The sequence below is a fragment of the Myotis daubentonii genome, chromosome 1, assembly GCF_963259705.1.
Source record: "Myotis daubentonii chromosome 1, mMyoDau2.1, whole genome shotgun sequence".
Taxonomy (NCBI): Eukaryota; Metazoa; Chordata; class Mammalia; order Chiroptera; family Vespertilionidae; genus Myotis; species Myotis daubentonii.
This window is the reverse complement of record NC_081840.1, coordinates 64,807,294-64,822,808: the sequence shown is the minus strand read 5'-3', so window position 1 is coordinate 64,822,808 and position 15,515 is coordinate 64,807,294. Positions and strand designations below refer to the sequence as shown.

The 15,515-nt window shown below is 39.2% G+C and overlaps 1 protein-coding gene across 4 annotated transcripts in view; it reads right to left on the bottom strand.

Moving 5' to 3' along the window:
- UBR1 (ubiquitin protein ligase E3 component n-recognin 1) overlaps nucleotides 1-15,515 on the bottom strand; it is a 145,649-nt gene that overhangs the window by 28,227 nt on the left and 101,907 nt on the right. For all 4 annotated transcript variants that reach the window (XM_059703687.1, XM_059703708.1, XM_059703698.1 and 1 more), the window contains exons 34-40: nucleotides 13,046-13,139; nucleotides 11,859-12,007; nucleotides 9,902-9,957; nucleotides 8,781-8,877; nucleotides 6,776-6,843; nucleotides 5,262-5,412; nucleotides 4,728-4,815 (exon numbers count right to left, since the gene is read on the bottom strand). In XM_059703687.1, the coding sequence (XP_059559670.1) occupies nucleotides 4,728-4,815; nucleotides 5,262-5,412; nucleotides 6,776-6,843; nucleotides 8,781-8,877; nucleotides 9,902-9,957; nucleotides 11,859-12,007; nucleotides 13,046-13,139 (703 nt within the window). The remainder of the gene's footprint in view (nucleotides 1-4,727; nucleotides 4,816-5,261; nucleotides 5,413-6,775; nucleotides 6,844-8,780; nucleotides 8,878-9,901; nucleotides 9,958-11,858; nucleotides 12,008-13,045; nucleotides 13,140-15,515) is intronic.

Here is a 15,515-nt window from a genome sequence, read left to right as displayed (position 1 = left end):
GACTAGATTCTTGCGACCCTCTGGTCTGCTGTTGGGAGTCTGTATAATATTCTTTATTTCAGTCAGTGTATGCTTAATTTCTAGTTGGTCCTTTATCACAACATCGAGGGTCTCACTAGATTTCTTGAGGATCTCACTATATTTATCGGCAGTTTCTAGAAAATTCTTAAAAAACCTTAAAAGTGTGGTTTTGAACTCTATATCCAGTAGTTTGCTTTCCTCCATTTCTGTCATTTGTGTCCTGTTTCTTTGTCTCGGCATTTTTTATGCTTCGCTGTGTCGATAGAGTGGCTTTCTGTGCTAGGTGTCCTATAGGGCCCAGTGGTCCAGCCTCCCTAATTACCTGAGGTAGACACTCTTGGTGCACCCCCTTGTGGGCTTTGTGCACAGTCTTGTTGTAGTTAAGCCTTGATTGTTGTAGGTAACACTGGGAGGATTTGACTTAAAGGCCAATTGGCTGTGAGAATCAGCTGTGTCTACGGTGGGAGAACTTCTGTGCTGAAGACACCCTTATGGCGCAAGACTTGCTTCAGTGGGGCTTTGGTGCTCACTGAGTCTGCCCCCTGAGTGTGTCCCTTATGGATCTGCAGAGTTATAATTGGATGGTCCCACTCTGACCACTGGGTACACTGGCTCTTGGATCTATGGAGATGCTAATCTAGCCTCTGCCTGAGGCTACCCTGCAGAAGCCAGCTGTAAAGCAATGCAAGTTGCCCTGGGGCCTTGGGCAGCTGCAGTTTGTTAAGTAATTTTTAGATTACAAAGGGCCGGGCCTTTCATATGCAAAAGCCTCTGTGCACGGCTTAGGCGGGGCAGAGCCCCAGGGGATCAACTGGGCCAGCGGAGCGAGCAGTATGGCTGCTCTCAGTCCTGTCCTCAGAGACCCCAGCAATCTTTGTGTGTGCCTCCGAGAGAAAGCTGCCCTCGAGTTTCGACTGATGCCAGACAGTCCCGTTTCTCCCGTATGAGTCTGGGTCCCCAGAGACTCACCCGGAACTGGAGCTCAGAGCCTGAGATTTCCTCCCGATTGAAAAAGACAATCGTGACCTCAGCCGCCAGCCCTCTCCGCATGCACTTCTGCACCGCACCTCCTTTGAGTCTCGGTATGCTTTTCTCTTTCCTCCTAGTTGTAGAATTTCCACTCAGCCAGCCTTCCTGTGGTTCTGGATGATGTCCGTTCCGTCTTTTAGTTGTATTTTTGAAGGGGTTGTGCAAGGCAGCAATCTCCGGTGTTTACCTATGCCGCCATCTTGGTTTTTTTCCTGGGCAACAGTTCTTAATATGTATGCACCCAATGAGGGAGCACCAAAATATATAAAGCAACTACTCACAGAATTAAAGGGAGAAATAGACCAAAACACAAAGTTGGGGAACTTAATACTTCATTGACAGCTCTAGACAAATCACCCAAACAGAAAATCGACAAAGAAATGTCCTTAAATTAGATCAAATGGACATAATTGACATTTACATAGTCTTGCATCCAAGGACATCAGATAATACATTCTTCTCTAGTGTACACGGAACATTCTCAAGGATAGACCATATGCTGGGCCACAAAACTAGGCTTAGCAAATTCAAGATGATTGAAACGATACCAAGCATATTCTCAGACCACAATACTTTAAAATTAGAAATCAATTGCAAAAAGGAAGTAAAGAAGCCTACAAATTTGTGGAGATTAAACAACATATTACTAAAAAATTGAGAGCCCAGAAATAAAACTGCAGGTATATGGGAAAATACTTTTTTTTTTTTAATCTTCACCTGAGGATTTTTTCCTTTGATTTTTAGAGAAAGTGGAAGGGAGAAAGAGAGGCAGAGAGAAACACTGATGTCAGAGAGACACATCAATTGGTTGCCTCCGGCATGCCCTGGACCAGGGCCAGGGGCCTGCAACCGAGTACATGCCCTTGACTGGAATTGAACCCGGGACCCTTTAGTCTGCAGGCCAACGCTCTATCCACTGACCCAAACCAGCTAGGGGATAGGCAAATACTTTTTAACAAAGGAGCTAAAAACACACAATGGAGAAAAAAGCCTCTTCAATAAATGGTGCTGGGAGAATTGTAAAGCCACATGCAAAAAAATGAACCTAGATAACTATTTGTCCCCTTGTACAAAAATTAATTCAAAATTAATTAATTATAAAGACCTAAATATAAGATCTGAAATATAAAGTACATTGAAGAAAACATAGGTACGTACTAAACTTATTGACCTGGGTCACAGAGAACATTTTATGAATTTGACCCCAAAAGCAAGGGAAGTAAAGGCAAAAATAAATGAATGGGACTATATCAAACTAAAAAGCTTCTGCACAGCAAAAGAAATTGGCAACAAAACAAAAAGGCAACCAACTAAATGGGAGATGATATTTGCAAACAACAGTTCGACAAGGGGTTAATAAAAACATATAAAAAACTCATACAACTCCACACTAAACAAAAAATTCAATTAAAAAATGAGCAAAGGACCTGAACAGATACCTCTCCCAAGAAGACTTATAACTGGCCATCAGATATATGAAAAGATGTTCAACTTCACTAGCTATTAGGGAAATGCAAATCAAAACTACAATGAGATACTACCTCACACCTTTTAGAATGGCCATTATCAATAAGACATGTAATAACAAGTGTTGGAGAGGTTGTGGAGAAAAAGGAACCCCCATTCACTGCTGGTGGGAATGTAAACTAGTACTAGTCCTATGGAAATCAGTATGGCAATTCCTTAAAAAATTAAAAATAGAGTTACCATATGACACAGCAATCCCTTTTCTTAGTATCTATCTAAAAAAAACTCAAAATAATTTATTTGCAAAGATTTATGCACCCCTATCTTCACTGCAGCATTATTCATGGTGGCCAAGAAATGGGGACAACCAAAGCACCCTTTTTTAGAGGATTGGATAAAGAATAGATATGGTACATATATACTATGAAATGTTACTTAGCCATAGGAAAAAATGAAATACTGCCATTTGTGACAACATGCATGGAAGTTGGGAATATTATGCTAAGCGAAATAAGTCAATAGAAAAGACTAAGAACTATAAGATTTCACTCATATATGGGGTATAAAACTGAAACTCATAGACACAGACAGACAATGCTATGGTGGTTACCAGAGGGAAGGAGGTGGGAGGGTAGTAAAAGATAAAGTGGGCCAAATATATGGTGAAAGAATATGATTGGACTTTGGAAGATGGGCACACAATGCAATATACAGATCATATATCAAAGAAATGTACACTTGAAACCTATATGACCCTATTAACAAATGAATGTCACCCCAATAAATTTAATAGAATTAAAATTAAAAAAAAGGAAATTACAAATCCTACATCTTTACCATGTATATTTCTAAGACAAAGAACTACTTTCTTCTTTTTCCTAATCCTTATAATGAAATATAGAGCAGATACATTTATCACTAACCCAAGTAGCTAGGTGAGCTAAAACAAAATTAATAATTTCCCGATTTCTGTATTAAAATTAACTCGTGATTTGTAGAATAGTAAACTATCCTATATGATACTGTAATGGTAAGACACAAAGAGTGAATAGAATGTAAACTATGGACTTTAGTTAATAACAATCCTATCTAATAAAAGCCTAATATGCAAATTGTCCCCTCGACCCAGAGTTTGACTGCTTGCTATGATGTGTGCTGACCACCAGGGGGCGGTGCAGAACATGGTGGGCATCGGCGACACAGCACTGGCAGTGGGCAGCAGTAGAAGCGCTGCCAGCTCCGATGACAGTGGGACCATGGCAGGATGGTGAAGCAGGTGAGCAGGTGGCGCCAGGCCAAGGCAGGTGCGAGCAGGGCCCGATCACCCCGCCCATTGCCTCGCTGAAGGGGACCAGAGGCGGCAGGGGGTGGGGTTGCCACCTGGCTCCCATGACTTAGGCGGAGGGAGGGCAGGGGGGCGGGAGCCCAGAGGCCCAGGTACTGCCCAGGGCCCAGAGGTCAGCTGGGACCTGCCCTTCCACACCAGACGCTCGCACTTCAATCACTGGCCAGGCCCAGGGACCGCACCTGTGCACAAATTTTGTGCATTGGGCCTCTAGTGTATTAATATTGGTTTATCAAATTTACCACACTAAAGGAAGATGTTAATAATAGGAGAAATTGTTAGAGAGAATATATGGGGAACACTGTACTTTCTGTTAAATTTTTCTGTGGTTATTGAACACTTACCAACCTATTTTCTATTTTTCTACATTTATTTAAACTAACTGCTGCCATTTAAAAAAATTCTATCAAACTTTGCCTATATTCCCATAATATTTACAAGAGTAAAGATGTGCCAAAACTTCTTTCAGTCTGAGAAACAAATACTATTAAATGGCTAGCTATTATTCCAAAAGCCCTCTGTTCCGTTTTTTAAAATTAAAATAATTCAAAAGTTATACTGTCAAAAAACTGAACAAAGACGTGGAATTATTGAAACAATACTAAGATAGCCCTAGTCAGCTTGGCTCAGTGGATAGAGCATCAGCCTGTGGACTGAAGGGTCCCAGGTTCGATTCGGGCAAAGGGCACATGCCTGGGTTGCAGGCTCAATCACCAGTAGGGGGTGTGCAGGAGGCAGCCGATCAATGATTCTCTCTCATCACTGATGTTTCTATCTCTCTCTCCTTCTCCCTTCTTCTCTGAAGTCAATAAAGAAAAAGAAAAAATACTAAGGTAGATTACACTAATGGGCTGCTGCTACTCACCCACTTGTATATTGAGAAACTTCTGCCATAAAAGAAGATGCAGAATGAGCCTCTTCACTGTCTTCTTGAATCTGAGCAAGGGGAAGGCCTGAAAAAGAATTCTGAAAGATAAATCTATAAACTGGCTATTCCATTTACAAATTACACCTCAATTTCATGGTTCCAGGATAATAAATAATGTCTTTTCAAGGGAAGATTTTTCCCTTGTTCTCAATCTAAATAGTTGATTCTGATATTAAAACTATTATGCAAACTTTATCAGTATCTTACCCAGAGAAACAAAAACAGCAAAACCACAGCCTAGCTAAACATGGATATTTAATAAATATTTATTATTATATAATAATTTGCAATGATATATAAAGAGAATCCATAAAGAACAAATGAATGATCCTTCAACATCAGACAAACTACAGAACTTAGCAATATATGATTAACCACAGTACAATTAATTTTGCCAATAAATCATGGGCAAATGTTATTTATAGTTAAATAATGGGAATTTGTCAGTCAGTAAGATAGCAATGTAGTTACCTGTGTCTATGGTAAGAAGTATCTGAAGTATGTGTGCCATGGTGATCAAATGAAAGAGATAAAGGTGGTTATAAGAAGAACTAATTGATGAAGGCTGTAGATCAGCAGTGTCATCCCAATACAAGGATGGGAATGCTAACACAGCACCTACCTATAAGAGAAAATGGACATCAACATGAGTAACAACAAAGACCAACACAAATTAATCTTATAACTAACTGTAAAGGGCACCAGATGCTGCATCATGTTTGTATGTTTTTTTAATAAATAACTATCATAATTTTCCTAATTATTCAAGAGAATATCTTAGAATATAATGTACCATAAATGGAGGACAAAAGTCGTCATCAAACAGGCTATTCCTTTGCTGAGTCTGCTTATTCTAGCTCTAGGCAGTGGTCTCAACTCTGTGAGGTTCAGAAGATTCAATAAGTGAGGATTTTTGAGCAGATAGCTCAAAGGCTCTTAAAATAACACTGATACACAGGTTCCACTCCAGCCCAACCTAATCAAAATCTCAGGGTTTAGGGTTCTGTTTACTAGCATTCTTTTCAAAGTTCTCCCAAGAGATTCCAAAAGACAGGGTTGACAGCCACTAGGCAGAGGCCTGCAAAATGAGGGATGAGAACACTGGCTAACACAAATTCCATGCTCCCAATCTCACCACTGCTTTCCCTAGAGAATGTGTTTCGAAGGAATTAGATCATTACAGGAATGGAAAAGTTCTTCAAGCAACTCACAAAACAGTTGCCAGACATCCATGTGTTTGGGGGAAGCCTAGCTGTGTCCCTGGCCAGTTCCTATCACCAAATAACTAACAATTTTAACGCATTGCGTATCGCATAGAAATCTCTAAGACATACGCCAGGGACCGCATGTTTTTGGGCAAACTGCACGTTATTTAAATCATCATAATGCACTTTAGGTGTTGTTTTTCAATAATGATAACATTTTTATTTACAAAAAATAATTAAACAATTAAAGTTCCTAGTACTTTTTTAACGTATGGTACTGCGTAAAACATTTTCCTCTATGAAGAGGGACCAAGCAAAATTTACATAAGTATTTAGATTCGCTCCTTTTTCCATGGGCGTGAAAAACGAGAACACTCGTGAGCGGTCCTTAACAGATGGCGCGCGAAACACGAGAAAACTCCTGAGCGGTACGAAATGTGCTAAGATAGCTAAAGCTGTCATTCACTGCTTATAATGTACATAAGTTAAGAAAAAGGGGGAGAGGGAAAGCATTATATATTAGAAAAAGTTTGCTTGTATAATTATAATCAACCATGACAAGACCTATTACAAAGTAAAGAGTAAATGTGCTTTCATTTTTACAGTGGTTTTGATGGTCTCAGTCAAATCTGTATCTATTTGTAAACACAACAGACAAAAGAGACTTCATAGTTTGAGTACCAAAAGCTTATAATCTTGAACAAGGAGCATAGATTTGAATGGGAACACATGAAATTATAAACTTGAGTGACTTTTAATAAAATTTCATTGAACACTTACCAAAACATGAAATAGATCTATAGATAGAAGGCAAGGTGTATCTTCTGATTTTAGGTTAGGAAGAACAACTAAAATAAAGAAATAATTATAAGTCAGTCAGTAAGACGGCAATGTAGTTAAATATAATGCAAAATGTAAACATCTAAAACAAAAATATAATTGGATTATAGAATAAAGAATCTGATAAACTGGTACATTACAACTTTAAGATATGGGAATCATAATTAAATATAAACTAAACTGAGAAAAGGCTCCTGGAAAGCCTTGGATAAATCTAAGGGTTAGAAGATAGAATATAGGAGGTACAGGTAAAGAAACTAGGATAACTGAAATAGAGATTGTTGAATAAAATTTGCTGAATAAAAAGAATTACTTTTATACAATGTTCTCTACTTTCACCCCCTAATTAAAAATTTCTAAATGTTCTGTGATAAATAAGTGAATAAATTTGAGGTCAGAAGCAGGGAGAGCATGCAAAGCTGTATAAGTGAAATGAGGATGGAGAAGAGCCTCCTAAACAAAATAATGGTTAATATGGATTGATGACTGGAAGGAAATGCAGATAGCTCAAAAGCTATTGACTTTCTAATTTAGTCAGTCTCTAAATTTACAAGTGAGGGAAGAAGTAAGAAGGAAGTAAATCAAGAATTGAAAACAACAGTAAGGGTTGTCTATATATAAAAATGAGAAAATTAATTGTATTTGAATAAAGCTGTAACTTTTTCAAGTGAAGGCAAGAAGACGCTTTCCAGACTAGGTTAATTTCTTAACCCCAAATTCAAGAGTCTGAACAAAAAGCATTAAAGTTCATTAGGAGCATAGATTTTTGAGTAAAAATGGGTTCCAGTAGTGCTTATGATTATTTGTCATATGCAAGTGACTTAACTTCTCTAAGTCTACAGTATACACAAGATTGTTAGTAGGTTCATTAGCATATGCATTTAAAGCACTTTTCCGAAGTCTGGCATATACTAACCATTTGATAAATGTTATTAATATTGGTTTTATAAAACAAACTAAAGTGATCACAGGGTGATGTCATTAACTAGCTCTTTGTTCTTGACAAGTCACTTGTTTCTAGTTCTTATTTCCTCATATGAAAAATTTTCAGTAATATTTTTGATATATCAGTTAACATATCCATGACACTATCTTATTTTCTTCTGTGTTATAAACTTCTTTGTTCTCAAGACATTTTAATAACTCTAATCTCTTGTCCTGAATTCTATCATCTTTTCTGTCATATTTTGAGGTATTTTAAAAATCATAAATCCCATAATGTGTGATAAGTGCAAAAGCAGGGAGATGCCCTAGCCGATTTGGGCATAGCATCCGCCTGTGGACTGAAGGGTCCCAGGTTCAATTCCAGTCAAAGGCACATACCCGGGTTGTGAGCTCGATCTCCTGTAAGGGGTGTGAGGGAGGCAGCTGATCAATGAGTCTCTCTCATCACTGATGTTTCTCTCTCTCTCTCCTCCCTTCCTTTCTGAAATCAATAAAAATATATTTTAAAAAAAGCCGGGAGATTATTTGGAAGTGCTAGTAAAACAAGGTATTCAAATTATGACTGAAATGAAAAGAGATACCAAGAAATTAAAAACAAAAACAAAATAGAACTATGCAAACAGGACAAATTGTTCAACATAGCAAGAGGTCTTTTTTATATTTTTATTGACTTCAGAGAGGAAGGGGAGGGAAAGAGTGATAGAAACATCGATGAGAGAGAATTATTGATCTGCTGCCTCCTGCATGGCCCCTGCTGGGGATTGAGCCTGGAACCCTGGCATGTGCCCTTGACTGGAATCGAACTTGGGACCCTTCAGTCCACAGGCCAATGCTCTATCCACTGAGGCAAACCGGCTAGGGCTGTAGGGTTTTTGTTTGGGTTTTTTTTTGCATGTTCAAAATGAGTGCAGTATGTTGTTTCTTAACAAATACACCGCCAGCCATGTGATGAAAAAGAAATGTAAATAATGACATAGTAATAATTCAGAGAAGACTCTACCTGATAGGAGACGAATCAGAAGTTTCTGTATCAGGACCTGAGGACAGGTACTCCTCTGTGCAATGGCAAACTGCATTAATGCTTTCAGACCATTATGCTAAGTTGTAAGAAAGGGGAGGATAAAAAGATAAGGGAAGATAATAGACCTAAGTCATTCACTGTAAAAATAATTAGTTGCAGACTTATTATACATTGTACATTCTTACAAATAAATTACAATATTTTTAATACTTCTGTACAATTTTATGACCTGCCCAAATTTTTAATCAATTTTCCATGACAAAGAGGTATTAAAGCTATAATCATTTCAATTTTCATTTAAGTATTCATTTTCTCCAGAGTCAATTTCTTAAATGCTTGATCCAATTTATTCTATTGAGACCCATACAAATAAATATGTTAATAGAAATTACAAAATGATGGCAGGAAACCAGTGAATTCAGGGAACAGTGCTTCTATTTCCCAAACAGAAGGAAGAGAACTAAAAGGAAGCCTACTGTGGACTATAAGTGCCCTGTGCCAGCTGTCAGAAGAATAAGAGGGTCATGGCTAGGAAGGAAGTGGTCTAGGAAGTCCTTGGTTGCCCATTCTGTGTTTACGGAACTACTGAGCACATTTCCTAAGTACCATTTTCAGGGCATGTAATGAGGCTTAGGTCTGAGGCAGGAGTACAGTCCTGTAGTGTCAGGATATGCCCATCAAGGAGCCATGGCTTAGTTTTATTCTTTTATTATTATTATTATTATTATTATTATTATTATTCTTGAATTCGGTATGATGATTTATCTAGAGCTAAGCCACCATTAATAACTAAACTTAGTAAGAAGGAAAAATGTAGGTTTTTAATTTTGCAATAAACAGAGAAGGGGAGAAAAATTAACTAGTATCATCTGAAATCTCTCTTAATTACATTGAACTACCAAGATTGAGTAAGCTTTAAAGTATACAATGGCCATTCAGGCTCTAGGAGACTGAAGTAGCTCCTTAAAAAACAACAACATAGAATTCTGATAATTTTATAGAAAAAGGAATGAATAAAGAATTTTGAGAAGATAAATTAATTGCAGATTCCTTAAAAGATCATACCATGAGTTACATGTACTCTGTAAGAACACACATACCTGTCTATTTTGAAGTGCTCCAAATAGAGGTTTTCCTTCATCTCCCAAGAGGTTTTCTCAAAGAGTAAAAAAAAAAAAAAAAAAAAGTAATAAATCCTGAATATTTGGTTTCTGTCTAGCAGATGTTCTTTTACTAATTACATTTTTGACCAGATAATTTGCACTTCTCTGTTTCAAAGTTTCATGTTTAAGTCTATGCCAAAATTTTTAAATCTTTGAGTGAGAGAATATTATAGAGCCAAAGACAGACTGTTTACAAATTGCTACTATAGAATAATTTCCCTGTAGCAATCTATAAACAATACGTGGGCAAAACAAAGCTTCCTGGTTCATTTTTCCCCTTTTAACATCTCTTCTGGGCAAAAAAAATTTAAATAAATAATTTTTATATATAATCGCAACTATTTTTATTATAGTTGACATGTAAGTCAATCTATTGTGTTGAAAAATGCATAAGGCAGATGCAGATAAGTTTATTGTTGTTATAAACAGTATTAAAAAGAATTATAACAGATTAAGAGGAAAAAAGATAAAGTTAAAAATACAAAAAAATGAATTCAGGAATATATTCTGCCTTGTTGGCTAGCATATTTATTGCTAAACTACTCTTTTCCTTTTTTCCCCCACCAATTCTCAGCAGCAGATACATCTATGAGTGGGGAAGACTTATTTCCTTTTTTCTTCCCCCCCAATATTGTAATGTTCTTAACTATGACAACACATTCTGTATATGTCGCTTCATTCTCATAGAAAATGAGATATGTTAGTTAGCAGCTTATGCACTAGGAATAAAGTACAGTATCATGTCCACTGGATAGAAAAGCACTATAGTAAAAACAATGTAACACTATGTTAATCAAATAGAGTCCAATTACTAGATTGCAGAACCACATATGAAGATACAGCCCTTTCTCCAGTGAATTTCTCATTTCGTTTATGACAAAACTGTGACCTTTTTTGTTTAGTGTCTAAATATAAATTCTTGATTCCTAATGCTTATATTCCTACACCGAAAGTCAGATTTTATTGTACTTCAACATATTGTTACTATTTCTCATTTAAAAAAAATATTTTTATTGACTTCAGAGAGTAAGGGAGAGGGATAGATAGATAGAAACATCAATGATGAGAGAGAATCATTAATTGACTGCCTCCTGTATATTCCACACTGGATATCGAGCCTGCAATCTGGGCAATGTATCCCGACTGGGAATCGAACCATGACTTTCTGATTCATAGTTTGATGCTCAACCACTGAGCTATGCTGGCCAGGCTCAAATATTTTTTGCTTCTATTTCCTATTACCATTATTATAGTTAAAAAAGAGATCAATAGAAAAATTCCCAGACTAAATGGCATCAGGCCACATTAATGTACTGAAATAGTCTTCAAACAAGTTAAACTATTTAGGGCTATCAGGGATAAAAAGGAATAATTTTTAGTTGGTCAATATTAATTCTATTTTTACTAGAGGCCCGATGCACAAATTTATTGCACTGCGGGGCGGGGGGGGGGGGGGGTGGAGAGGGGTCTCTCAACCCAGCCTGCACCTTCTTGCAGCCCGGGACCCCTTGGGGGATGTCCGCCTGCTGGCTTATGCCTGACCCCCCTCTCACCCCTAGGGTCAATCCTAAGCTGGCAGTCAGACATCCCTCTCGCAGTCCAGGGCTCTCACAATCTGGGACCCCTCGCTCCTTACTGCCTGCCTGCAGTGGAGGTGGGAGAGGCTCCCACCACCACCGCTATGCTCGCAAGCCATGAACCTGGGTTCTGGCTGAGTGCACTCCCCCTGTGGGAGTGCATTGACCACCAGGGGGCAGCTTCTGAGTTGAGTGTCTGCCCCCTGGTGGTCAGTGCATGTCATAGTGACCGGTCCTTCTGCTGTTCGGTCGATTTGCATATTAGGGTTTTATTATATAAGATAAAACACCCAAACCAGTTCTTTTATAGGCTTTACCTATGGCCTGGAGAGTGAAAGCACATGTGCTCCAGGTCATCATGGGGACTCGAGGATCCGTTTCATCAGGAGGCACTTTCAGTCCAATTCTATACACTGTTGTGGCAAAGAGAATGACCATTTCCTTGATGCTATTAGAGTATTTTATCCTAAAAACAAAATAGAAAAAACTTATATAATGATTTAGTCACAGGAGCTAACTACTGAGAAGTCTAATTAGGTATTGAAGCAACAAACAATTTAACTCCTTTTGACAAAATAAGTTGCCCTTTGTCAAGTTAGAGATTAGAGCCTCTGTAGAAAATGTATTCAGTAAGAAAAAATGGGAAAAACAGAACTGTGTCTCCTGTAAGTAGAAAAATCTCACAAAATAGCTTTACTTCCTATGAAAGATGCAGTAAATGATCACAGCAGAAAAGGGCCCAGGCACAAATTAAGGGATTGAACAGAAAAGAAATAAAATTAAGAGGAAAGAGATCAAACGTAAGTTTTAGTGTCTGGAAAATGGACCTAGAAGTACTTTTGTGTTGAAAGACTGTGTGGGGGGTGTTGATAATACCATGTACATGGAGGGATAATTTCTGGTATCCTGAACTTCCATTTGTAACAAGTAACACGCATTTTCAGTAGCAGTGGGATACATAATATAAATAAGAATCATAAGTAGAAAAAAGTACCTCAGATAATATTCTTTATATAATTCCTGATTTGGATACATTATATTTTTCAAAGTGTCTTGACAAAAATATGTTTCCAATAATCTTATGAGGTGAGTTAGGAGCTCATTGTCTCAATTTTATAAACAAGAAAAATGAATTGGGGGAGGGGGAGGTGACCTGAAGCTTTTCAGAAGTCACAGAGCAAATTAGATTTGACTTTAACTGAAGTCTCTTAAATTCTGCTCTTCTTGTAGGTTGGACTAAATATAAATGGCATTATTGTTGGACAAAAATAGTTAATTATAGACATAGTTCACCCTAATATATATTACTCTAGTATTTCAAACCACTTAATTTTATTAATACAAATAAAACTCTAGGGAGAAAGAAAAAAGATAAAAATGGGATAAAGAAACAATTTTACAAATAAAACAGGAAGGAAATAAAATACAGAAGCAAGGAAGAATTGTTCTCTACTCTAATTTTCACAACTATCTACAAATTTTTCTTAATTACTTAGATACTTACGAAGACTGAATTCCATAACTCAGGATAGAATGGAACTCAAAAGTGGAATCACCCATCCCTTGATCAAATAATACTGGAATTGTTGGGTTTTCTCCTTATAAATTAAAAGGAAAAAGAAAGAAAAATCATGAGAGTTTAGCCTGACATACACTTTTGTAGCTTTTTAAAGTTATATATGATCATTTTCAAAAACTTTGAAAAAGCTAATAAATAACAAATCTTTCAAAGTTTCTCCATTCAGATAACTTTGTGCGATAGTCTTCTGTTCTCCCTATAACTGTTACACATTAGATTTTTTTAAAAATTGATTTGAGAGAGAGAAAAAGAGAGAGAGATTGAGAGATCTGTTGTTCTATTTATTATGCATTAATTGGTTGATTCTTGTATGTGCCCTGAGAGGGGACTGAGCCCACTAGGGCTCGATGCTTTTTAAAAAAGGACAATAGCTATAGTACTGTTCTGTATCTTGTTTTTTCACTAATAGATCAGAAATGTCTTTCCACATCAATAACTTTCCACCTTATCTTTTCATTTTTAATAAATGCATAGTATTCTATTAGTAAAGCAGCATATATTAGTGAATAAGAGCAAAGGATTTGTAACCAAACTGCCTGGGTTTGAATCCTACCTCTGCCACTGACTGTTACAAAGACCTTGAGTGAATATTAAACCTCTCTGTGGTCCCATTTCCTCATCAAATCAGAACTGTTGTTCCCCTATCTGGAATAAGTTGTTTTTTGTTTTTTTTCCCTGGTTGCTTTCAATATTTCCCCCCCTCATCTTTGTTTTTTAGCAGTTTGCATATGATCTGAGTGTGGTTATCTTTAAGTTTATCTGTCCGAGGTTCACTGTACTTCTTAAATCTGTCAATTTAAAGTCTTTCACCAAATTTGCTAAGTTTCTAGCCATTATTTCTTCAAAAAAAAATTTTCTGTACCATCCTTTTTCTTTTTGGGACTTTAATGAAACAAACATTGAATAAAAAATGATTCCATAATGTCCTAAGGCTATCTCTTTTTATTTCATTGCTTTTTCTGTCTATTCTACAGATAGAATAATTTCCACTGATCTAATTTCAAATTTACTGACTCTTATCTCTCAATCTCCATTTTACTACTGAGCCCATCTAGTTAATTATTATTTCAGTAGAGGTCTAGCACATGAAATCGTGCAGGTAGGGTCCCTAGGCCTAGCCTCCTACGATCAGGGATATCTTCTGCCCATTTGCCAGTCCCCAGGCTGAACACTGCCTCCACCGCCGGGCTGTCAGGCCGTTGGGATCACCAGCTCATCCCCGGCTGCTCGGGGGGCTCAGGCCTGTGCGAAAGCAGGCGCTGGAGACTTCACCTCCATGCGTGTGCGCCCAGCCCGCTGCTGATGGAACGTGCTCTTGGGGCCACTCGCGTGGGTGCCGCCGCCACCGCTGGGGCTTGCTTGAGGCCTGATGGAAGCTGCGGGGCGCGCCGCGACCTATCTGCCCTGGTGAAAGTGGCCCCGAAAGGGCAGCACTTTCCATCAGCAGCCGGCCCGGTGCATATGCACGGAGGTGAAGTCGCTGGCGCCTGATTTTCCGCAGGCCTGAGCCCCTGAGCAGCCGGGGATGAGCTGGTGATCCCAACGGCATGACAGCCAGCCCGGTTCTCCCACCACCCACCCCGATTCCCCCGTTCACCATCTCTGATCCATCAGAGCCTGCGGGCCGAGGGCAGGGACCAAGAGGTCAGCCGCTCAGCCAGCTTGCCAGTCCCAACCCTCCACCACTCGCAGGCCGGGGGGAGGGTCTGAGAGGTGGTCAATGCCACCTCATGACGACTGGTTGAGCGGTTGTTTGGTCATGACGCTTATGGCCTGTGGCCATTTATTGTATAGGACACTACAGGCCCGATGCACAGAATTCGTGCAAGAGTAGGTCTTCCTTCCACAGCTGCCAGCACTGCCTTCCCTCTGGCACCTGGGACCCGGGCTTCCCTCTGGCACCTGGGACCCAGGCTTCCCTCCAGCACCTGGGACCTGGGCTTCCCTCTGGCACCCGGGACCCAGGCTTCCCTCCAGCTGCCAGGAGGCACCTGGCACCCGGGCTTCCTTTGCAGCCCTGGCTTCATCCAGAAGGTTGTCTGGTCTAATTAGCATATTATGCTTTTATTATTATAGACTAGTGGCCTGATGCACAAAATTCATGCATTGTTGGGGGGGTGTCCCTCAGCCCGGCCTGCACCCTCTCCAATCTGGGACCCATAGGGATTGGGCCTAAACCGGCAGTCGGACATCCCTCTCGCTATCCGGGGTCGCTGGCTCCTAACTGCTCACCTGCCTGCCTGCCTGATCGCCCTTAACCACTCTGCCTGATGGCCTGCTCGCTCCCACTGGCCTTCTTGCCCCCAACTGCCCCCCTGCTTGCCCCCAACTGCACCCCTTGCCAGCCTGCTAACCCCCAACTACCCCCCAACCCTGCCGGCCTGCTCATGCCCAA